Source organism: Ostrea edulis, chromosome 4 (assembly GCF_947568905.1).
Source record: "Ostrea edulis chromosome 4, xbOstEdul1.1, whole genome shotgun sequence".
Classification (NCBI taxonomy): domain Eukaryota; kingdom Metazoa; phylum Mollusca; class Bivalvia; order Ostreida; family Ostreidae; genus Ostrea; species Ostrea edulis.
Window position 1 is genome coordinate 60,469,132 of NC_079167.1, and position 27,158 is coordinate 60,496,289.

The 27,158-nt window shown below is 34.8% G+C and overlaps 1 protein-coding gene and 1 non-coding gene across 5 annotated transcripts; both read right to left on the bottom strand.

Annotated features, from left to right (window-relative positions):
* Positions 1 to 3,394: 3,394 nt before the first annotated feature.
* Positions 3,395 to 25,735, bottom strand: LOC125670775 (multiple epidermal growth factor-like domains protein 10). 4 transcript variants are annotated; one of them, XM_056163246.1, is made up of 8 exons: positions 25,563 to 25,735; positions 24,348 to 24,464; positions 18,050 to 18,226; positions 15,392 to 15,604; positions 14,354 to 15,220; positions 13,287 to 13,401; positions 6,969 to 7,063; positions 3,395 to 4,062 (listed from the first exon to the last, which is right to left on the bottom strand). In XM_056163246.1, exons 1-8 carry the CDS (start codon positions 25,630 to 25,632, stop codon positions 3,950 to 3,952), a joined length of 1,767 nt encoding a protein of 588 aa, XP_056019221.1. In that variant the 5' UTR covers positions 25,633 to 25,735; the 3' UTR covers positions 3,395 to 3,949. The 4 variants fall into 4 exon arrangements, with proteins under 4 accessions (XP_056019221.1, XP_056019224.1, XP_048762099.2 ...); XM_048906142.2 differs by lacking the exon at positions 3,395 to 4,062 and having other exon boundaries at positions 6,750 to 7,063; XM_056163248.1 differs by lacking the exons at positions 3,395 to 4,062; positions 6,969 to 7,063 and adding an exon at positions 10,516 to 11,878 and having other exon boundaries at positions 25,563 to 25,706.
* Trnav-cac (transfer RNA valine (anticodon CAC)) lies at positions 20,543 to 20,614 on the bottom strand. Its single transcript has one exon. It is a non-coding gene; the product is annotated as a tRNA-Val (tRNA).
* Positions 25,736 to 27,158: the final 1,423 nt, after the last annotated feature.

Genomic DNA, 27,158 nt, shown 5'->3' on the forward strand with positions numbered 1-27,158 from the left:
TAAAATTCAATTTTAGCCATTCTTTCTCTTTCATATGAAAGCTCAACTAAAAGAATATGAATCATCATGTTCATGTATTTCGCAGTCATATATTCTTTCAAGCCAACTCTCAGAATTGGGGTTTTGGCGTTGATGTGTCTCCATCTATGTACAGCAAGTGCAAGCAGATATATACATGTATACGCCACTTCGCTTTTGAAGAAAGAGTTACTCTCGTGTTCATAGCTATATTTTTTATGGAAAAACAAAATAAAAAAGAGAATTTTTTAAATCAATTTTTATCTCTATCTTAGATTTTATTTTTAGAATTTAGCTGGATACGGACAATACACATTTTAAAGTAATGTACATGTACATTGGATTGCACGTTTTCAATGTTGTCTTTATACATGTAAGTAATTACAGGTACGCATACAGTGTCATGAGATTGCATTGATTTTGCATATCTGTTCATTAAACTGCATTTTGTTTTTCGTCATTTCTAAAATCGTAATAGACCTTACATTTAGGACACATTAAACTATTGATGAAATTGGGTGGACATTTTTCTTTCTTAGCTACACTGTATACGCATATTGTTTCATAACTTCAATTAAAGGATTTCATCTCGTACATGTCCACATACGTTCAGCGACGATTGACAGATACTGGATAAGATGAATGTCTTTCCGGAGTTTCATTAGATCATTATTCAGACACATATACAAGACCTTTTATGCTTTTATGACTTCTTCGATAGTTGTTCTGCGTGACATTCTTTAAGACATTGAGAGTGCGAAACAACAGATTTTTCACAGTAAAAGGTACATTCTAGTTTTATGTATTGAGCTGGAAAAGTAAATCTAAAACACGTGTATTGTACATCCCTACATAGTTTTCCCATTTTGTGTATTCTCTTGGGAGAGGAGGACCATTACAAATCTGCGAATATTGCGTTTCAACAGGGTGGGAAGTCTGCATTTGGCAGACGACACATTCCAAGTAATCCATAAATTCAATCACAATGAAAATACGTCATGTTTTACTATTTCTAAAACCAGAAGCAATACGTTGCTTTTACCATTTGACAGAGGTTGTTATCCCTCTTGCAGGCGTGCCAGTAAGATAAAACAGATTTAATTAGATTCATAGTCTACATTTATTGTGTACTTAAATTCTGAACATCCCAAACTGATTATCAGTTTCACACATGTAATTCTCCATGACGGTCACATAATGGAGTGGATGAGGGGATGACCAAATCAACTACAGGGGTTTTAGTAAAAATACTCACCCGAGGTCTACAAATAACTTGAAGATGATTGTTATATTGTATCTGAAGAACTTTCTTCAATCAGAAGCCACCGGAAAGGTACGTTTTGCTTTATCATGTAAATGGCACCGTTTCCCAATCACTTAAAACTGTAAAACAATATTCAGGTCAAAAGACATGTTTCCAATATGCAGACGTTGGTGGTAGGAAAAAAATACAAAATTGTTTCGAAACAGTGCATCGAACATATGTATTAATAAATCACTTATATTTCGCGAGACTTTATTTCCACTATCTTGTAATGTGGGATTTACCAGCGAGACATAATTTTCGCGAACTTTTGATTGTTCATTAAATACACCATATATAAGAGATGTATAAAATTATTCATCAGGACCCGATTACCTTCGTGTATTGAACATCAGTAATTGTAAATATCTGTTGTACTGCCTTATAGAATTTATTTATTACCTATACAGAATTTTCGCGATCAATCTGTCCATGACTATATATGCAAATTTATACATGAGAACCATATATTTTTGCTTCAAGACAATTTTTCTCTTTACGCGAAATAATTTTTCTACTTCTGGTCATAATTCTTATGAATCTAGATATTTTTTGTTGTTTTTTCCCCATGTATTGGGCTTTAACTAGTACAGTAGCCTGTTTTTTGTTTTGCTAGATGTTTGACGTTGCTATTATTTTATATACCAGTTGTATATTTTCTATCTAAAAACCCTTACAAACTAAGATACAATGCTGGATCCAGTAAATGTTCTATCAAGCCCCTATATTTGCTCCACACGAAAATATTAACAGCTGTGAAGAAGAAACGTCAAACGCACTGTGCGACTACATATGCCAGAAGTGGTGTAAATCAATTGTGGATTCTTTAAAAAATTAAGAACATTTAGTAAACTTGAAATCGCAAAACCTTTCTCAAATCAATAACATCAAAACCTATGACTTTTCATCACTTTACACCACCATTCCTTCCGATAAATAAAAGACTATACTTTTTGACATCACAGACATTTGCTTCTTCAACAAAACTGGAAAACGCAAATATTCCTATTTAGTGATCAGTCATCCAAACAATTACTTTGTTAAACACCACTCCACGCACAAGTACTTTGTAGTTGAAATAACAAATATGCTGGGGTTCCTCACTGACAATATCTTCGTGGTCGTTGGTGATCATGTCTTCCAACAGTCTGTTGGAATCCCCATGGGCACGAATTGCGCTCTTTTGTTAGCTGACCTGATTTTGTATTCCTATGAAGCAGAATTTATTCTAAAACTTCTACGTAAGAAGAAAAAATCTCTTGCTGTGGCCTTAAATTCGACATTTCGATATATCGACGACGTATTATATATTTAAAGTAACAATTTTCATTCATATGTCGATTCAACATATCCCAGTGAACTCGAAATAAAAGACACCACAGAGTAGTTCACTTGTGCTTCATACTTAGATATTTTATTGAAAGTAGATATTAACGGCAAACTAAGAACTGTATGACAAACGGGATGATTTCAGCTTCTCTGTCGTCAACTTCCTATATTTATGTAGCAATATTCCATTATCACCTGCATATGGTGTTTATATCTCTCAACTGATTCGATACGCAAGAGCTTGTTCTGCGTATGGTCAGTTTTAAATCGAAGCAGGCTACTGACAAACACGTTGATGGTGCATGGATTCGAACAGTCTCGTTTAAAGTCAGCATTTTGCAAATTCTATGGTCGTTATTACGATCTAGTTTGCTCATACAACCTATCATTGGATCAAACGCTGTCTGACGTGTTTCATACCGATTGTTAGGCCGTTCTTGGCACACTGATTTTAACTACGGATAACTCCGTTTACCTGATCAAGATATAGGGCTCACGGTGAATGTGACCTGTTGATAGGGGTGCTTATTCCTCCTAGACACTTGATACCACCTCTGGTATGTCCAGGGTTCAAGGTTTGCCCAACTCTCTATATTGTATTGCTTATAGGAGTTATTAGATTGATCACTGTTCGTTATCTTCACCTTTTATCCTTGAACATGTTTATGACATTAATAAAATGTTCGTGAAAATATATCTAGAATAAACAATTTATTCTATACAATTCGCAAAATGAGGGTTGTATCATAGTTTATGGCCAACCAATCGTTGTGATTTCGACATCATCTACTTCAGAATGTTGTAAAATACTTTGATTTAAGAAATTGTATTACATTATACTTACAATTTTATATCATACAAGTATTACCATTATCTTAGCGATGGCTTGTGTTGATAACTAGAAATGCCAGCAAAATTCATTAACACAATTGATTTCATAGAAGTAAACAATTTATTTACAGTTGAATATATCAATGATAAAGAAAAGAAAAGGAAAAGTTAAGTAGTTTACAAAACAAAACAATGTCTACAGTGCATGTATACAAAAAGACAATTCTATCTAGACAAATTCTGTTCTAGAAAATGTAAAAACTAAGTTACTCTCTTTGCCATTCATATGTTAATTGAACACTAAAATGCTTTCTTTGTTGTTTTATCGGGTGATGTTTTAGAGTGCAGCGACGCCTGCATTCAGAGGGTGGGGGTATATGTTGCAGAAAAATGATTGCTAACTTTATCACCCGATAAAACAACAAAGAAAGACATGTTATTGTTCATATTTTATAATATGAATTAGAATTAAATTCTGAAATATATGGTTGACCATTTCGTTACTGTAAACGAAACATCCAATGCACCTTTTGACCTTGACGACGCTCCATATTTGGTAATCATTGAGCAAATAGGTGGCACTGAAAAACCGAATCGAACTAGTTTGCAACAAACATGTATTCATTGTCTATGATGAAAGCAATGTCAATTTCAAAAGAAATATAAGAGAAAAGATTCAGTGAATGTATATTTGAAAGGTAAAGATAACGAGCAGTGATAAATCTCATAACTCCTACAAGGAATACAAATTAGAGAGTTAGGCGAACACGGACCCCTGTATATACCAGAGGTGGGATCTATATATAACAATACCATACTCTTGCTCTAACATATTCCATCTTGTAAGTCTTTGATAATTGTTTGACACTTTATCACTGTTCGTTATCTTCACCTTTCATACAAAATGCGGGGGTTATGATCCCAGAACATAGAGCAACATTCAAATAAATATCAAAATGTGGTAAAGCTAAGGCACTCTTTTTAAATGGTAGAATGATTTTGCCGACAGTTTGTAAGTTTCTTTGAAGAAAAAAAAACAACAACAAAGAACTCAATCTACATTGTCACTATGTTGAAAATAGGCCTCCCTGATTCCAACATCACTGGCTTTTAAAACTCTGGGTCTACAAGAATTGGACACTACCCATCAGGACAGATTTAATTTTACGAAATGTTTCATCAATCCTAATTCATTCAATATTCACCCTCGTTTGCAATAGATTGGTAAGTGGACTAAGCATTGAAGAAATTTTTGGACAAATTTTCTGTAAAATACGTCATGTCGAAAGGTCTATAATAAGGTGGCTCATTACACTAAAATTTCACTGATTGGCTCGTTTAAGCACCTCGTATGGAGTATGATTTCATCATCGAAAGAGAGATACAAGCTCTGCAATTCATTTTTATGACTTTTTCCGGAATGATGATAAGAGTGTTTTGGTTGCAAATAAGATATTTTAGAATCTAAACATTGATTTGATTTGGTGCATGATATGAATATCCAATAAAGCCCGCGAAGTCTGCCACAAGAATTCTATCGGTACTGTTCTCGCCCATCACCTCTGAAATACCTGACATACGCACTAAAAACATCTGGCCATATTGTTTAACATCGTCTATATGTAGCTTCAGTTGTCGGTTTTCTTCTTTTAACGCTTTGATTTCCTCGTAAAGAGGTTCGGTTATTTCATTCATCATCTCCTTTAGGACATCGTGAATACAAATTTCACCGCCTTCGCAAATTTTAGAATGTCCTCGGATGATGTGGCGTAGTGAATGTTTGGTACAGTACATGCATAAAATGAGGAGGGACTCCAAGCATTGTGTGGGGTGACATGGGAAGGCATAAATTGTTGACCTGAGGGGAATCCATGAGCGGGAGTTGTGTACTGTGGGGGATCCCTATCCATCCCAAGTAAAAAAAAAAAAAACCAAGTTTGTAGAGCGATTCCTCTCTTCGAAGAGCGTGAAATCATGTTGTAGTTTTGCTTTTTCCTATAGGCAGCACACCATACGATGGATATTTGCATGTGTTTGGATTAATCACGAATATAAGATCAATTTCCTGGACTGGTCTCAAGTACAGGGTTTTATGCCCCGGCCATGAAATGGATCAGCAATAGTGTACTTCTTCCACCCGTCATTCCGTCTCATAGCTAGTTTTCAGAGGGGTTTTTTTTTTTTGCCGTGCTTGTAGATAACGAAATAAATCTTACTTGATTTATGTTTTATTCTGATGACTTAAAGATTTACTTTTTTATACGAAAGTTATTGCACTTAAACTTTGAAAATTTGTTATTATTTATATTTTTTCGGACTTTTCTGGTTGTATTTGTAGATAATGAGCTGAAGTTTGAATGTCTCAATACATTGATGACTTGCAAAACAAGTTCTACTTTCATGTTGATCGGCCAATTAAAACAAAAATTAATTCCAGACTGTTTTCTAGTATATGTGCTTGTAGACAATGAACTAAATGATAGTGTGTACCTCTAGGATAATAAATTATAGGTTTGTTTGGTGGTATACTTTTACCAAGATTATTTCCATGTTATTAATGAAAATATATATGAAAGTCAGTAAATGATTTTTTTTATTTGACTTTACATGTATACATTAACAAAATGAACAATAATAAGCAGAGTGTGTGAATTGTTTGTATCAATATGTCACAAAGTGTGTCAAATGAACAGCGTTGTAAAACGTCATTTAAATTCAATCTATATAAAATTATGACACTTTATAGTCAATTTGGTTTTTATTATCTTAAATAAAAACAATGTTCTATATAAAACTCCATTAATTAGATAAATAAAAGTATCCCTTTCTACATATAAAGAGTGTCTTAGTAATTTAAGTTCATCTTGTGCTTCGAAACAAATGTAATTACATTTTCTTTTAAACGTATTCGTGAAAACAGACAGTGCATGTAATATTATATATTTCTATTTTATTTGCACCTAATTTTATTGTCATATCATTGGACTTTCATATATTGCAATTTGTATATCAGCGGGGACATTTGTGTCACATCTAGTTTCAATCTCATGTTATTTTTAGTCGCATTTAAAGGAATCCTATATACTTCATCATTTTTAGACAGGGTATAGTTATGCCTCCAAATACGTTTTATCAATATTTTGACTACGGATTACTTCGTTAACCTGACCAAGATATAGGGCTTACGGCGGGTTTGACCGATCGACAGGGGATGCTAACTCCTCATATAAGTACATAATCCCACCTCTGGTATATCCAGGGGTCCATGTTTGCCCAACTCTTTATTCTGTATTCCATAAAGGAGTTTTGACATTGATTATTTCATCAAATCGTATCACATTCATGTTTTTTGGATACATATTTGAAAGTACATCCTTCATAATGTACGATGGGTAGATACAACATTTAGTAGTATATGTATTCACTGTAAATTTGAAGCATTCTAAACTTTATTAAATACGGATTGTTTCATAATTATCATCCGTACTTAGACAATCGTACAGGTGCTCATTCGTATGATTTTCATCCATCGTCTGCACATAAGTTACATCGGTCAACTGTCTGGTTAACGATTCGTTATCTCTAAAATAAAATGAAAGCACATTAAATAGAATGAAATACTGCATACAAGTACATATACAAGCTTACTTCAACCTGTTCAATTAGCATTATACAAATCAAGCACAGGTACATTTGTAGTATGATAATTGTCATTTTAAAAATTTGGTAGAAAATTCTGCGATGTACAAATCATGGAGTGCCACCCGACGACTTTTTTCGAGTCCGTTCATTAGGATTTTATACGCCCATCGAAGACGGGACGTTCATGTATTATGGTGTGGCGTCGTCCGTCCGTCCAAACCTTTTGGGCAGGATACAGACGGAACCGTAACCTCAAGGATTTTATAACTTGGTACATTTGATCACCATGATGAGAGGAATATGCCTATTGTTTTTCAAGATCAAAGGTCAAGGTCGTAGTCTCACTTAGTAGGAAAACCTAGTAGGAAACCCTTGTCGGCAGGATACAAACCGAACCGTAAGCCCAAGGACATTACAACTTAATATATTTGATCAAAACGATGAGAGGAAGGTGCCAATTGTTTTTCAAGATCAGAAATCAAAGGTCAAGGTCGTAGTATTACTTAGCAGGAAAACCTTGTAGGCAGAATACAAACCGAACCGTAAACTCCAGAATATTGCGACTTAGTACCTTTGATCACCATGATTGTTTTTCATGGTTAGAGGTCGAAGGTCAACATCGCAGTATCACTTAGTAGGAAAACCTTGTAGGCAGGATACAAACCGAACCTTAAACTCCAGGATATTGCAACTTGGTACATTTCATCACCATGATGAGAGGAAGACGTCTATTTTATTTTAAGATTAGAGGATAAGGTCGCAGTATCACTTAGTAGGAAAACCTTGTAGGCAGGATACAAACCGAACCTTAAACTCCAGGATATTGCAACTTGGTACATTTCATCACCATGATGAGAGGAAGACGTCTATTTTATTTTAAGGTTAGAGGATAAGGTCGCAGTATCACTTAGTTGGAAAACCTTGTAGGTAGGATACAAACTGTAAGCACCAGGATATTGCAACTTAGCACATTTGATCACCATGTTGAGAGGAAGATGCCTGTTGTTTTTCAAGGTTAGAAGTCAAAGGTTAAGGTCGCAGTATCACAGTAGGAAGACCTTGTAGGCAGAATACAAACCACATCGTAAGTTCCAAGATATTGCAAGTTGGTACATTTGATCATCATAAAGAGAGGAAGATGCCTATTATTTTTCAAGGCCAAGGTTACAGTATCACTTAATAGGAAAACATTGTAGGTAGTATACAGATCGAATGGTTGGGGCTAGGACCATCAGACTTTGTACACATACACTTTATGCCAGGTGGAGGATGCCTATTGTTTCTTTAGGTCAAAAGTCAAGGTCGCAGTGGCAGGATACAGACTGATTCGTTGGGGTCAAGGACCATCAAATTTGATACACATACATCTTATGCCAAGTGAAAATATTACAAAGAGTACATGATTTGTCTTGTTTTTTCGATGCAAAGAAAGTATGTCACACCCTGATGACTGCTGATACTACTTGAAGCCAAGTTCTACAAATCGTGTTGTTAGATAGATACCCTATATTAGTTTTTCACGGGCGTATTATGTACCGTTGGCGGTACTCTTGTTATGGTATGTATGTTCATCACGCGATTATGTATCATGATTTCTATCATACTATATGTATATATGGTGAGAAACCGTTTATTTTGATTTTATTCTCATTGATTTGAAAAATAACACTGTTGAGCACATGATATCATTTGCTGTGTATTAAGTGGTTTATGTATATGTTTTTATGTATTGTTTGTTTTGCAAAGATAACCGTTCCCTTTACCATTACGTATGTTCGTTACGTACCAGATCGTTAATTTTGCTTTCATGTATATTTGTTTTGCAAACCGATCTGTTGATTAACCATTTGATATCATTTGATAAGTTTTTATACTCATTGAAATTATATTAGGTGTTTATTTTCTCTTCTTTGGAATTTTTCCCTTTACTCCGCCCTTGGATAAGTACGAAAGCCCATTGAGCTTATTTTCGTAGCTGACAAAATAATTTTTCGCGTTATAACGCAAAACTTTCCAAATCAACGCGTAGCTTTCGCGAATTAACGCGTAATTTTCGCGAATTAACGCGTAACTTTCGCGATATAACGCGTAACTTTCACGTTATAACGCGAAACATTTACGTTATAAAGCGTAAAGTTTGCTTATAAACACGAATTCATGGATCGAATGCACTCAATAAAAAAAAGTAGCATAAAATAATTTGTTCTTTACAATGAAGAAAAATAACGTAGACTCGTCCAGCTGTACTTTGTAATTTTGTATAAGCATATATCTTGATATAATATGACTGTTTTAAGAAGATCATCTTATTGACCTTTGATATGAATTCTACTTTCCATTCAATAAAACTTTAATAGCTTATATTCCAAAAATTTTGAATATGCGTGTGTAAAATGTAGGCGGGTTCGTGTGTGTATAGAGTTCTTTACTTTAAGGTTACTTATAAATGTATAAACATCACTCTTCGTATATTGTACAAATCATGGTTTCGAGTTTTACATAACTGTACTTATATAGAACATTTCGCGTTTATGACGCAAAAAATACAGGTTTACTCGCAAAAGTAACGCGTTTATTCGCGACAGTTACGCGTTAATTCGCGAAAGTTACACGTTAATTCGTGAAAGATACGCTAACATTGGCGAAAAATACGCGTTAATTTGCGAAGCTTAAGTTACGCGTTTTAACGAGAATTTTTTTTCTCAGCTACAAAAATGAGCTCGATAGGCTTTTGTAGATATGCATAATGTTTTTAATATTTATCATGAATTGCTAGAATTTAGATTTTATAAAACCCACATTCCCATCCACGCAGTCATTTTATCATACTCGTAATTTACAGTTTGAGAAGTTTTCGAACAGCCCTCGTATGTGCATATATGTCTTTTGTATATGTCTCTAATCATAAATGTTCTTTGTATATTATAGTCCCTTGGGGCTACTTAAATGATCAATAAATCATATCATATATTCCTTGGTACATGTATATTAAAGACCCCTGTTACTACTCCGTCCTGGCTCCCACGCGTCATCAACAATGTAAAAAGACATGTAAACAATGTGCAAACTGTTTCATATTCATTGGCAAACAATAAATCTAATGACTGGGTACAAAACAAGAGGTCCACAGGCCTTATTGGTCACCTGATTATTAACTATAAGGCCTATGATTGATTGTATATTGTTTTACGGGCCGTTCACTTATATGGAAACGTCACCATTGCCGATGAAGGGCTGCAAAATTTAGGCCTATGCTCGGCTTCAGCAGGGGATCTTTATCATGCTGTAACATGAAGTCTCGGGTTTTGCGGTCTCATTCCAAGGACTGTCCCATTTAGTGAACAGTCATTATTTATCAGCTGTGGGGTGGAGTATTTTAGGGGGGGGGGGGGGTCAAGCGTAACATTTATGAAGTACTGGGGAGTTATCGTTCATAGGGGGGGAGTCACCGGAAGACTATTCAGCATGTATAGTTCAGTCAAGTTCTACAACACTCAACAGGTAATTAATCTGGTGATATCATTACCGACCTCCTGGAATTAAAACCACGTGTCAATAGCCTTAATGATCTGTATCTCTTCAGGATGCAAACATAATATGTTACTGTATCTTGTAAACATTTTCATCACACTTGACATTTTCTACTCAGTGCATATAAAAGCTATTATAGATAGATTTTTAGGATACAATTACCTTGATATGATTTTCATTGTGAAATTTAAATTGACTGCTTATTACTAACATGGATTTACAAAAGAGTTTGCACTTAAATGATGATTTATTTTCACTTGATGTCAAGCAAACTTATACTGAAAAACGGACTGAGCAACGAAAACTACAGGAATTCTATAGTATTGTTAACATCAGTTTCCATACAGAGAAGTGATTCTGTTCTTATAGAGGACACGAGACAAAGATTTCAAGGGTTGTTGATTTTTGCGAAATCTAAATTCAAGTTTCGTAGTATACTTAAATTGAATGAAAGGCATTTCTTGGACACTACGATGTATAAAGAAAATCGATTTGGGGCAACTCACATCCTAGATTTTAAAACGTTCGTCAAACCAACGAACACGTTCCAGTATTTGGAACGAAAACGTGCACATAATCCTTCAGTTTTAAGGGATTTATTAAAGGTGAAACCATACGCCATATTAGAAACATAAGTGATGGTGATGTACTTCAAGAAATTCTTACAGCTTTCAAAACAAACCTTCTAAAGAGGGGTTATAGTGATAATGAAATCAATCAAAACATACAAGTGGTACTTGATAACTACGATCGAGCTACCTCTGTTACATGTATCAGGTGTAAATAAATGCAAAATACGGGTTATACCTCTTGTTTTTGTTACCAAATACAACCCTGGAATTCCAACAATAAAGCAAACGCTTTTAAAATCCTGGCACACCCTCCAGCGAGACAAAGGCGTGTTCTCTGTTGTACGCATCGTGTCATATAATGGCAACAAAAATCTAGGGATATGCTCACATCCTCAATTGTAAAATAATCAAACTGCATGATAATTATAAAGTGCAAATAGACTCCTGATGAAACAGATTTGCATGCAGCTAAACTTCAATCTGTTGATCAATCAAATCAATCAGGTCAAAATCATAACCTCCTTTCACACCGCGAAACACTTGCCTGTAATTAGTGTAGATTCAGGTGATTTGAGGTACGTGGCTGATGGGAACCATATATATTTTTTCTTTATGGAGAAAACATAATGTTATCTCCAAGATTTAGCCCGATCTGGGATCAAGAATGAAAATAAATGATTTGACTTGGCTTACGTAAAAATAATATTTCAACCCTTAAAACAAATATTTTAATTCAAAGAATCTTTTAAAATTGAATAGTTGTCCTCTTCAAATGAGACAATCAATCTTTGTACATGTATGTAATAACTATCATGTAAACTACAAGTACATGCAGGTTGAATAATACCATTAAACTTTCAGGTCTACATGATTAACTTTGTCATGATTTTATCCAAAATTAACAGGGGAAGGGGGAGGCATACAAATGTACATGCAAATTATGGACCATAGCGGGCATGAACATTTCCTGTTTTATGGGGAGGGGGGTCGTACGAGAAGGTGAACATTTTGATAAATAATGACTGTTCCCTTGGTCGCCTCTTACAACAAGCAAGGAACAAGGAAGACCTATTTTAACAATGATTCCAATGGGCTTCAAGGCCTATGAAATCTAGAAAAATCCGTTTTCAATAATGATTTTTAATAAAAGTACATGTATACGTTTTATGAACACGTCTTTTTAAAAAATTCCCTTGATGGTGCCTAGAGTGATAAAAGGCTTTATATAATATATATAACATTAACACAATGACTGATTTGGATCCGTCCTAGAATCAACATTCTGGGGTTGCGAAATTCACAGTTTTAGAACATCCTTTTTTGCTTTTCCTAAATATGCATTTAATTTTTATACCATATCAGCAAACTTCAAGAAGTATTTCAAATGATAAAGAAAATATATCACTAAAATAATTTTGGCTCCACCCTGGGAGCTAAGTTTGGTACCTCCTTGGAGTCAGAACCTCTACCACCGGGATCATAAAATTTATAATTTTGGTATAGGTCGTCCTGATCTACATCACTATGAATTTAGTGTTGTTGGGTTGTTTTTTTTTTTTTGGTTTTTTTTTGGTTGTTTTTTTTTTTTTGGTTTTTTTTTTTTACACATGTGCGTTGGTAGAGAATACGATTCTGGGAAAGTGTTTTGTCTTGCCCCTAAGTCCCCAGGGGTGCAAGAGTCCTGAAATTTAAAACTCATGTCCCCCTTGTCTCAAAGGTGTTTCATACCAAACGAATTGGAATCGTAATTATCAAGAGGAAGTTAAAAATGTTCAATTGTTAATGGACGACGGACCACAGCCATTTGCAATAGGTCACCTGAGTTTAGTCAGGTGATCTAAAAAGTGCAACATTGGTTATGTCTTAATCGCAAGTCATGTGACCTTTCTTCAGATAGGCCTCTGGTTCTTGAGAAGATTTTATACGAATTTCCTCTTTAAACTGAATACCATTCTAAACCATGCATCTCTTTTACGGCCTTCTGCTGGACCTGGGTGGAGTACTGAAAATAGACACAAATTCTACTAAAGTATACACAGTGTGAGACGCAAAACTCTTACCTTTTTTTCTTTATAATGACCACTACCAAGGAAGTCAAAAGCAAGAATGAGACTCCCACTATTCCTGATATTATATACGTCCAGCGCTCTTCATGCTGGGTCTCCTTTCCTACTCCTGGAATAATATAATCCAACATAAACATTAGGTAAAAGATATTGCATTAAGTACTGTATACCAGTCAGTTGATCTGTGGACTGATTAATAACTATAGAACTTCTATCAGTTAGTCACCAAACATCACATTGAGTTTGGTCATTACTACACGTAGTTGGTAAATGTAACCCTATTGATATTCATGTGAAAAAGGTTAAAGTTCATGGGACTATCGGTCATGACATATATAATATTTGTTGTTCAACCAGTAACGACGTAACTTCTAAGATCATGGTGCTTTCTGCATTACATACACATTTTCTTCATCTATTAATAATTCGGAAACCTTTTTTATGATAAGGATGTCATCTATTGTGGAAAATTAATAATCATTTTCAGCTCAATGGTCCCCCCAGTTTTCAAGTTGAAGGATGAAGATTTTAAAATATTCCCTGAATTTTGTTTCGCTGGTCATTGCAAACTGAAAACAAGTACAACAATGTTCATAAAAATTTCATCTTTACGTGATCCGAAGTAAAAGTAATAAATAAATTATAGGGATTGGAACTTTGTATCCAAGATCATGTATGAAACGGCATGTTATATTTGTATGATTCGTGGGTCTCATTGAATCCTCTGTCTTTTAATGATATAGGGCTCACGGCGGGTGTGACCGGTCAACAGGGGATACTTACTCCTCCTAGGCACCTGACCCCACCTCTGGTGTGTCCAGGGGTCCGTGTTTGCCCAACTATCTATTTTGTATTGCTTATAAGAGCTGTGAGATTGATCACTGTTCGTTATCCTCACCTTGCATTAGACATATTTTCCAATTGTTATTTTTGTTTCCATGAAAACCATATTTTACAACGTGTAAAATGTTCAGTAAATATACCACAGTTGATTATAAACAGTAGTATGTTTCATTAAAGATAATATTGTTACATAATTATTATTTTCATAGTTTAGTTACCTTGCGATTTCATCTTACACATTCTGCCATAAAAGCCAGGTATGCACCCTGACATACATATGCCATCACGATTACAAGCAGACTGTACACAATTTTCACAGTCCAAACTGCAGTTTTCACCGTATCTGCCATCAACACATTGTGTACACGATCCAGATATTTGGTCACATTCTACACAGTTTCCATTTGTACTGCAAGTTATGTTACAATACTTTCCATACCATCCAGTTTTGCAGCCTCCTGAACAAATCCCAGCGTCAATGCAGGTAGTGTTACCACAAGGACCTCCTACAGTTTGTGAGGGGCATATTTTCCCACATCTCTTTCCGAAATATCCTTCTTTACATGTATAGCAGTTTTCAACAGAGCTGCAATTGAAACAATTTACTGGGCACTTTTGATTGCAATATCTCCCAAAGAACCCGGGTTTGCAAATAGTGCAATTGTTCCAGGCAAAACAAAGCAAGCACTGCTTAGGACACTCTCTGTAACACCCAACACCATATTTTTGATTATTGCATCCTCTATTGCAACTTCTGGTAAATATATTACACTTTCCATCAATGCAATGCTCACTACATCTGTTATCGCACTGCTTTCCGGTAAATGTAGGTAAACATTCAGTACACCAGGACTCACTTGTACACGATGAACAGTTCAGAGGACATTTCAAACATTGGCGAGACGTATGAAAGTAAAACCCTTTTTTACACTGTGTACAATTTCTACACGGTCGATCACATTTTTCTCCAAACCAATTACTTTTACAACCTTTGATACATTGTCCAGTGACGTCATCACAATGATCATAGAGGCAGTTAGAGCAGTGTTTCTCGCAGAAATAACCGTAAGTCCCAGTGCTGCATTCTGTCGAAAATATACGATATTGCCATTGAAATATACTAGTAATTAAATTACACCAGAACATCTACATTGTATCATATAAATAATACAGCAGAATTATTTATCTTACTGTTTACTTGACAGAACATTGATATTAATAAATATCTACCAAATATCAGAAGGAAAAAAACTTACGATATATTGCAATTTCATAAATCAGTAACCGTCCGATCTGCGTTGTCATATAAATGGATACTTGGTTTCCATAGAAATATCGTTCTCCTCGACATGTCACGTTCCATTGGAAGCGTTTAGTTATTGTATTTACAATCTTGTTACAGAGAACATCATTGGTCAGTGAGGACACGGATGAGTCAGACACGTATACATAGTAGGACACATTTTTTTCTGTCAAAATAAATCATTCATGTTAATCTTATCATCATAATTCAAAATAATATAGGGTATCCATGGTTATAGCAATCTTGATTGGATGTGCTATAGAATTTCGTAACGAACCTTGTATAGGTTTTGTAACTATAAAACACAGTTGTTTTGGGATATATTAAAGACCAAATACACACAATGTCAACCTTGATTCACTTTTACCTTGCATCAACAGACAATTGGGTCTACATCATATTCGCACAAGAATATTCAAACTTTTTAATACGTTATTTGAAGAAGCCAAAGCTAGTCCATACTTTTATTTTTCAACACCAGAAAATATATTGAATTCTATAATTATAGATGTTGTCCATAACCACTGCGGTTTATGAATAATAATCCTTCCGAAGCATGCTGTCAATTCCTTAAATTTAACTTCACTCAAAAAGGAATAGATGTCGTCAACCCAAACAAGATTCCTATTCATAAAAAAGTTCGGTTTTCTATTCCATTGTGATTCAGTTCAGGTTTACACCCTATATTTCCTAAAAAAAATATATATTCCTATTCCATAAAAAGGTAAAAAAACAACCAGTGATCAATCTCATAACTCCTGTGAAACAATATCAAGAGTAAGGCAAACACGGATCCCTGGACATACCAGAGGTGGGATCAGATGTCTAGAAGGAGTGAGCGCCCCCTGTCGACCGGTCACACCCACCCTGAGTAAATTGAAGGAGTAATCCGTAGTTAAAATCAGTATGTAAAGGACGGTCTTACAACTGGTATGAAACACGCCAGACAGCGTTTGACCTAATGACAGATCGTATTGCTAAATTAGATCGTTATAACGACCATAGTATTTGCAAAACCCTGGCTTTATACGAGACTGTTGAAACTCATATAACATCAATTTATTTCTAGATAGCCTACTTCGATTGAAAAACTGATCATACGCAGAACAAGCTCTTGTGTATCGAATCAGTTGAGACACATACACCATATGCTGGTGATAATGGAATATTGCTACATAAATATGGAAAGTTGACGATGGAGAAGCTGAAGTCACCCCGTTTGTCATAAAGTTAGTTTTCCATTAACATCTATGTTCACCAATGTTATAGTCAGAAATAAGAAGTGGCGAGGTTAAAACGATGATATTGAGCGATGTGAAGTAATTATTGCGCACCAAACAGCGATGCATTTAATCCACGAATCATCAGTAGATTTAGAATGACTGTTCTTTTCAGTTGGTATGTGCATTATTGGTGTTTTTTCGATAGGATTTCTCAGCGAGGTGTAGATTTTTTCAACATGTCGCTGGCTGAGTTGCACACCTTGTTCATATATTATGATCGGAGATATGACGTTTTTAAAAACGGCTTCTATGCGAGATTTGTGTATTCCATTGAAATACATAAACTCTGAAGTTACATATTTTATCAAAAATACGTCCGAAATACCCAAGGAATTAAACATTTAAAAATACAAGAAGGGGGGGGGGTGTACCGGAAGTCCTGTCCACAAGCACCTGTGTTATATATGTAAACAAGATATACCCATTCCTGAACTTCTCCGCCAGTATCTTATATTACGTTAATCATTTATATATAATCTCGAAAATGTATCTATATCTATTTCAAAAGAACTCTTTGTTCTTTGTGTTTACAGAATAACAAGTGGATTTCATATCTAATTTAAAGACACTTGCTTGGATCACAAGAATATCAGTAAAACTGATGGGTGCTCCCCGAAATGCATCTAACTAAGTTTAAACTACTTCATATTACATGTACGGATGACTCACACCATGATCAATAACTATTGAAGTGGGTTTTTTTTTTTTTGGTTTTTTTTTTTTACATATAAGGTATATGTTGAGTAAAGTCATTTGCCTATCCCATATTTGCGTGATATATGATCAATACATGTTCAAAAACTGTTGAAATAAAGAACTTTTTACCTAGCTATGTATGGTGTGTGTTCTGAGCGACCTTGACCTTTCCAAAATAACATTGGTCCAAAAGTCCCTGTCTCATGGAATATTTGTGATCAATTATGATGAAGTTCTGATGAAAAGTTTAAGAAATGGGAACTTTGATATCAAAAACTGTTGAAATAAGAAAGTTTCATATATTCCGATTTACCTTGACCTTTCCAAGATGACCTTGAAAGACCACGGTCTAAACGTCCTCCTCGAGGAACATTTGTGATCAATTATATCAATTTCTGATGAAAGGTTTAGCAGATAATGAGTTCGGACGGACGGATATGACGGCGACTAGGCTATATGCTCCCTCGAAATTTTTGGAAAGCATAAAAAATCTTGCAAACAAGGAATTTCAGGTCGACCCAGTAACGTAAACACTACGTTTTATCTCGAAAATTGGCGCATCTCTGAAAGTTATGAAATATTTGTAATTTTTTTTCAGCATACACAGAAATAATCATAATTGCATCACTCACCAAGGTTAATGTCTATATATAGATATTTAATTGCGTATGTGTTATCCAGTGTCATGGTGAAATATGGGTTCTCGTCTTCTGCTGATCTTGAAAAGCTACGAGGATCCCCATCTACAGCAGACCTTCCTTTATCTGACGATTTACTTAGGAATGTGCCCTGCTGGAATGCTAGGTTTCCTGAAACACAATGGTATAATTCACACATTGAGTGTGCATTTATCCACTTCCATATGATTTTTTGTCTCGTGTTCGTACGTTTTTCCGTCGGCCAAAATGTTTTATGTAAGGTGCTTTGCCTCCAGTGCTATGTAGTATTTCGGACAACAGTTCTACATCTACCATGACGGTTTTGTAATGACGTTAATCTTTGTTAATAAATCAGAAGTTGGTAGCATTTCAAATAGCTGATGGAGATTTTACTTTGAAATGAAATGGAATCAGCTTGGTATTCAAAAGTTAAAGTCATCATGGTCATTAGCCAGAGAAAGACTTCATACTTCACACAATAGTAGTTAACCTATACGTAAGGTGTTTATACCCTATAACAAGATTACTTCGCGGATTATAAAGAGTAAACTGCACTAAGTTAGTTGATATCGTATAACATACAGTTATTGACTGGGTTAAAAAAAACAACAGCTGTTTTGTTTGACCCGAGAACGGGTCTGTTGCCCGAAGCCGTAAACTGTTGACTGGTCAATAGACCACGAGTGAGTAAACTCTTTCCCAGTTTTCGCGTCATTTGTAAATGTGCAAAAACAATAAATTATAGTGTACCACATGAACTAATAGAACTTCACTATCATTCGTTAATGATATATATCAAACAGTTACATTAAAGTATTGTTAGTGAAAATGTAATAGCAGCTGAAGTAACATGTATAGATAGTCAATTGCCCGAGAGAGAGGGCGTGATACATATGCTTGTTTCTCAAAACTTGTCTAATTCTTCTTTTCCATAGGACAGTCAGCATATATTCTCAGGTGCTTTTCAGAGTAACAATTTTATGAAGTATATGATTTCATTGTGTCAACCAGAATTTATTAAGAAGCTATATTGTAGGTTAAGAGGGGGTAAGGGCATAAAAGATGTCAATTCTATTTAATAAATTGTGATATTCATGGCCCCTGTTCTGGGGATTATGCTGATATGATGGAGTACTTTGGCTCATATCATGAAAATTTCTTGTGACCTACTCTTGGTCACTAGACAATCAAACATGGAGAAACAGGTATTCAGCTTGGACAGTTATTACGAATAATGTAAAATACACATTTTGTTCTCCAAAACAAACAATTAACATTGGGGGGGGGGGGATTTTGTTTTCATGCAAAAAGTTAAGGGAACTCCCCGATTGGTTGATATATCAATGAAAATTAAATATTCATAAGGTCAAGGGCTTTCTCAATCAAACAACCACGGCCATGACATAGTGTGAACGGAGACAATAGGCGTGGTTTGCGACGACGTCAATTAATAGGCAGAGTTGGTCATCAGGAGAGGAGACAAATCATCACGTGCACGTCATGGTCTATGGACGCCTCTTCTTACGTTAGAGGAATGGCACATGTATAAGTATAAAAATATTTATAAATTGATTAACATAACACCTTTGAGACACAAGTAAGTTTTAAAATCTTGAATGATATGTATTATCTATGCTAATATTATTGTTTTATGTTGAATGCCTAAATGAGGATACATGTCGAGTCACGGGAAAAAATCATCTACCATCGCTCAACGCCAACATAAAAAATAAATGCGGAACCACGCTTCCGTTTTCCGAAATATGATATCTCAACGATATCGGTTTTATTTTTACACAGCGATATTCAAAATATCCGATATCATATCCTTCCTGGGCGTTCTTGTCAGCTGTGGCCATATTTAAGTTGATTTTGTAAAAAGGGAAAGTTGAAGATAATTTGAACTTTACAGATGAATCCGTGGGGAACAAGATTACATACTTGAACGACACGTCGACAGATGAGGGCGTGCCAATTGCATTTTACATGTCCATGATGCATTCAATGTACATTGACTATTCATTATTAGTTCATGCATGTAAAAGTTTTACATTCATTTGAGTTAATGCACATGTTCTCCAATATATGGAAATATGGAGGCGTTGGAAAGTATCATTGGAGAGACGAATTGGAAAGGGAAGAGTGTCCACCTACATCTTAATGATATTATTTCCTTTTAGCCTGATGACACAGTATGAAGTAAATAATTGATTGTACCTTGCTTGACGTCTCTCTCGAAAAAATTTCACTCATATGGAGACGTCATCAAAACCGGTGAAGGGCTTCAAATTTAGGCCTTTGCTCGGCGCTTACGGCCTTTGAGCAGTGAGGACTCTTTAGAGTGCCACACCTACTGTGACACGGGACATCCGTTTTTAAGGTAATCTCCGAGGACCGGTGACATTCACACCTGATGCCGAGCGTTTGGTGATGGAACTGTCACTACCTGTTTTAACGACTTACGTCTGTCGCGGCCGGGATTCGAACCCCGGCCTTCCGCATGTGGGGCGAACGCTATAACCTCTAAGCCACCGCGGCGGTCAAAATATTGAATATTCTCGGTTCAAATACTGAAGAAGAGATATCCAAGTATTGATTGTTCTGACGTTGAAAGGACACAGTTCTTTATTTTTCTTGTCGAAAGAACGCTTAGTATAGGAAATTTGAAATGGTTGATTGAATGGATTGATTAATGCACGTTAGCCCAACCCCTACACTCCCTCTTCTTGAACATGGAAAGAAAGCAAAAATATGAGTGACAATAATGATTTGAAAAATAATCTGATGTTGTGTTAGATACATTGATTTTAACATAATTTACGGTGTCTTCCTTTAATTCATACCTGCACATAGTAATATTTTCCGATATTTGATAAGCTTGTGCAAAAATAAAGATTTCACCTTTTGCTTTTCCTCTTGGTTGTGTTCGCCGCTCAAACTTCACCACAATTTCATAAGTGTATCATTTTTTCCTCATCCTCTCTCCATTTTTTCAAAATCATTGGGGCGACATTTGGCACCCTTGAAACATTACGCGATTACCCGGTAGTTCCTTCTTGAGATTGCACCTACTTAAAAATTGGTATACATGCAGCCAATTTATGTGAATGATTTCTATGACCAGTAGATACATGTATTCATATACAACTTTGTCTTACGATATAACATTTGGAATACATCTATATCACGCACACACACATAACCATATAATCATAAATCAGTTTTACATATACATTGTGAATGACTTTCTCTAGAATAAAATGTAAAATTTAACTGCAAACCACATGTATCTTTTCATAGTTATAGTTTATCATAATATTAATTTGAATTATATCAAAGAGAAGCCGGCCCACGTTCAGACCCTACTTGACTATGTCCAAAAGAAATCCAAGGAGTTTTACCAGCCTCGTCGGGACATAGCGGTAGATGAGGAGGACGGTGGTTTTAAAGCACAAGTTTACCGATATTTGACAGTTTATTAAACACAAGATGCTACGATTTGGCATCAAGTTGTGGGTTGTAGCATGAAATATATGACTTTTTTGGTTTAGATGGGTAAAAAGAATATTAGTTTTGCGGTTCTGCATAGAATGCGTGAACCTCTACATCAGGGTTACAACTTATAAACTTAAGTCGTTTCGAATAGAAAATTTAGTTTTTGTGCAATGGAAAGATTGTTAAGTTGTAACTTTTACGTCGCCTTTACACCGGGGATTGTCGACGTATCATGAAACCTAGAACATGGGGGGGGGGGGGGGGGGGGAACTCGTACAACCATTAGTAGCACGTTCTTTCAACAAAGGTATGGGAGTTGTTGATTTTTCATACCAGTTTACAAGTATATAACAACACAGTATATTGGAGGAAAGTTCTAGGCTTTATTCACTTACTGGATACCTTCATTAAGATTTCATACATACTGTTTCAAGGATTTAGAAATGCTCATGGAAACAATTTCCCTAACTTTAAATCAAGCTTTGGACTCTTTGAATGACCAGAGTCATTATCATATTCACTTATGGGTTTGAAAGACATCTGTGAATTCGGACACTGCTGGTAAATGTTTTCCAAACTTTGCAGACAAAAGAAAAGATTACTGAAGCAATTATACTATTTAAAGACAAAGTTTCCAAGCTACAAGACTTCTGTTTTTGTCAATCATGTAAAGTTCTTCCATGTATCACAAATGAACATGCAGTGATTGCTCAATCGCCAAACGCTCGGCATTTAGAAGAGAGAATCAGGGGTCTTTCGGATATGACATTCAAAACGGAGGTCGCGACATAGGTCTAATTCTGTGGTACTTCGCCTACAGCTGATGACGTCTCAATGGGTGTAAAATTCTCGACGGGATGTAAAACAAATAAACAATCAATCAATCAACAACCTCACAAATGAGAAAAATTGTTTCAAGAAATGGCATTATATAGAGATGGAGAAATTGTTAGAAAAGGTGCATTCATCGTGTAAAAAAAGCTGTAAAATGCGTGATCTTTTTTCATTTTTACATCAGAGTTTTGTTTTTTTTTTTAGACAAATTCATGATAAGAAATGTATTGCGTGTACTGAAAGTTGTTTGGGTGTTTGTTTTTGGGGGTGGGGGGTGATATATCATGACTTATTTATGCAAAAAAAGATGTATTGAGTCAAATTAATATGCATTTTAATACCATGTAAGTATGGCAAGTGCAATTTTGTAGGCAAGATTTACTGTATATATAATAATGTGAAACGTTTACAAAGTTCATGCGGAGATCAGTTATACTATTGTCGAACAGCAAAATTATGTCAAAAAATGTATCATGTTTTTCACTATAGTACTATGTGTTGTAGTATTTTAACAGTTGTTTTTATTCATTTGTCAAAATATGTCTGTAAGATATATACAAAAACAAGACATGTTTGTAAAACATACACCCCCCCCCCTATGGTGCAAAATTGAAAAGGGTTATACAAATGCATCATTTAAATGATAGTAGTGCCAAACAAATTCAAAATATTGAGCAGACAACAATATCTTTCTATATCCAAAGTGGATTGTCCATGTGACCTAAAATCAATACGGGTCATATACTCCTTGTGCTGCACCAGTGTACCAAGTTTGGTGTCAATCAAGCAAATTATTCTTAAAATATAGGAGATAATATATTACTATGTCCAGTTTGACCTTTGACAATGTGACCTCAAAATCAATAGCGGTCATCTTCTCCTGAAGATGTACCATTGTACCAAGTTTGATGTCTGTCAATCAAAGGATTCTCGGATCGACATTGAGTGGTCAGTATATTCCTATGTCCAATAACATGTGGTCTACCGACCGACCTACATACCGACCGACCGACAAGTACAAGCAATATGCTCCTCTTTTTTAAAGGGGGCAAACCAATGAGTGTGCAATACTTATCAACAAAGAATCAATTTGAAAGTAATGCACTTAATTACATTTGACCTCTTTATGATAATCTATGATATAAAACTAAATAATATAATAATATATATGAAAAACTATAAAATGTACATATATTCTTTAATAATAATTTAGCTATAGACTTTAGGGTTCAAGATTGAAGTGTGGAAAATTCTAACAGTTATGTGTGGCTTATTAAAGCCAATGCTTTCGGTCGCCCGTCTTTTAAAAAAAAAAAAATATTGAGAAAATTTCCTAATTATATTTTAAATATTATCCACCCATGATTATGATATATGTTTTATCATGCAATAAATAGTTTGTTGTGTAATAGCATAAAAATGCCTTAAAGTCGACAATTTAATTTATAAGCCAATAGCACGACCTAATGTGTGTCGAATGATTGCAAAATAAGTCAACAAGTTGATAAGCAATGTACGCTTACGTGTGTTGTCAATTACAAGAGAGGATCCGGGCACGAAATAGAAGTGTTCGTATGAAACTCGTATAACTATAGTTTAATTAAAAGTTCACCAACAAACTATAGGCCAGTTGTGTATAACATTTTTGTGAAATTTGACCAGAACTTCCTTTACGTTCAACTGGAGTTATCTTGTCCTAACAAATTCATTTCTCGTTATAATATGATAATCTCCTTCTAACTAGTTACACGTAACGAGATAAGTAGAGAGTTATAACGAGATCTCGCTATGAAGAAAATTTAGTAATCGTCGTAACTGTTCGCTATCTAGCTAGTGATAACGAGATCATGAATTCGTTATTGGGAGATGATGCATATATTTTCTGATTTCTATGCTTTCGGATGTCATTAATGAGTCAGCATTAATTAATCAAATTACGCACGTCTTTGACAGTTGTTCTGCAGACTCCCACTCCATCCTTTCTCACAGGAAGTGCAATTGCCTTCTGGTTGGCAGACTGGACAGTGACATGCGCAAATTCCGGTATTCTTACATTGCCCTGAAATGAAAAAAAAACAACAACATTACCTTTTTATGGAATGGATATTATAACCATACAGTCTTTAATTATAAAATTAAATAAATGGAAAGAGTCAAATATTATGCAGCTGCTTCATGTATACATTAAACGTGGATATTTTTTTACTGGGTCAATGTTCTGAAGAAAGCATTAAATACATGTATATGTAGTACATTTATAAGTCGAATTACCAAGGTGACAGATGGAAATTTGTAGAGTAGTTGAAATTCTTTTCACGGTATCACACATCAGGTTTTTTTTTTTTTTTTTTTTTGCTTTGTGACCCCCACCCCACCCACCAATCACGGCCTAAAACTGTGCATCTTAATACGTAAACCGATTTTTTTTTTTATTTATATAAAGCGGAAGGAAATGCATTCGTGTGACTTTAGTTCTGCAGGAAAATGTACAAAACATTTCTTGATCTTACGAAACACCATTCTTCAGACTGCCGTGTTTGGTGATTTAAAGTCAAACGAAAAATACATTTGCATATTTTTCATTTAAAAGTACTTCATAGTTAATGATTTTTTTTAAAATCATAATCCATACAACGGAATTGATTACAGGAACAGCACTTAAATGAAATAACAGTAACCCACAATATTTATTCATTGCTCAGCTAAAATCGTTCAGAATATAAAGAGCCATAATATACTATACATTTGTCTGTAATGAGCCACTTTAAAGTTAATGCAATTAGATAATATATAACTGACACTCTCATTAGTATGTTTTGAATACCGATTAAAAAAAACATTACCAACGTAGACATTATTTTTTCTATTTTTTTTTTTTATTCCGTGGGGATCCGGGTTAGAATAGGTCGACGGCAAAACCGATATCCCGTGTCACAACAGGTGTAGCACAATAAAGATCCCTCACTGCTCAAAGCCTATAAACGCCGAGCATAAACCAAAAAAAATACAGTCGTTCGCAATGGTGACGTCTCCATATGTGTGAAAAATTCTCGAACGGGACGATACAAAATATACAATCAACCAACCCTCTATTGCTTTTTGTCTGTAACAAACTTGTAAGAGTGAATTATATTAGCGATGTATTGCATAAACTCACCACTTGCTACGTCTGTGAAGATTAGAAGCGCTAGTCCATACACACCAGTAGGTATACGGAACAATCTCATTTTCCTTTTATACTGTTTAACTATTTCTTGAATTAGAACGATGCAAATAGCCAGTAAACTATACTATACTTATCATACATACGTCTCACCACGAACAGGAAAATGCTCTCAACTCACAAGCATTTAAAGAGCCCATAGAACTTAAGTTTGGATGTCTCATAATACTGGGTCAAACAGAAAGACAAGATCCTAAGTGCAAAATTCAACAGCCTATACATTTTTTAGATAATAATTTCGTTGTGTTTTTTTTTGTAGAGGGGTGCTTTACGCTGACAGAAATTAAAGGTTTACAGAAAGGTTTTTTTTCTGTTTACTTTTTCCCCATCCTTAGATACATAATACATGTAATATTATTTATTAATGGTAATAATGATATCATTTATTTATACAATATTGCACAATTAGTTATACAGACTAGCTTACATTGTGGTCCTGTCTTTCACATATATCAAGAACATAATATATCATAAAGCATGACAATACCACAGTTAATTTACATACAGATATGAAACTATAAAAACTTGAGTATCATTGAGAATCAAAGTAATGTTTGAGATAGGCTGATTTAAAAGATGCATATGTGTACATTGTCTTTGACATAAATAACTTAACGGTGATCAAAATTTTTTTTAATGATCGTGATAAGTGTTATTAATATTTAGTATGAATGTATATATAAGAACTATTTATTTCCAAAATATTTTTTGTTCAGCTATTAGTACATAAAATAATTGTTCATACTTTCTAATCAAAATATCAGGAGATTTCTTAAATTGATTTGAAAAGGTATGTTTCATTTCTTTTCTATATTGATAACGTTAGAGAAAGGTTTAAATGTCAAAATCTTATTGTGCGAAACTTACACATGTGTCAGTAATTCTAATCTCGTAATTTCTTTTAATTCGAACTTGGATGTCAGTGTCTGGTTGCTTAAACTTTATAAAAAAAAATTGTCTTACCCATTTAATCGAAGATGAATAACAATGGATCAAGTGAGGAGGAAACTCTTTGTCAAATTTTATGATGTGTTTTGTGCTGGGGGAGAGGTGTTACAAACCATGAAATATGTATACAACTTGGAATTAACTCAAGTCGGAAGCGACGAACTCCTTTAAATAAATCATCATTCCTGGTCCTTCTGGAGGCCTCAATATGCTGAATTAATACAAGAATTTTCAGCAGGAAATCAAAATTTAGTCTTGTAAGATATGAACGAGTCCATAGAGCGAATTTTTATTATCTCTTAATTGGAAGGCGCAATAAACGCATACAAACAAAGACGCGGAAGACGTTTTTGGTGTTACATGTAACGTATAAGTATATTTCAGTATATATAGAAACATGCATGAATACCACCGAAGAACTAAGCTTAAGCTTACGACTTTTTAGGCTCAGAATGAAACGTTCACATTTTTTTCATTAAGAATTTATTCACTGGAACAATTTCCCCAACCACAACACTTGCGGTGCAACCGACCCGTTCTGTATCGTTTCAAGTGCAAGTTACATATAAATGAAGTGGAAGT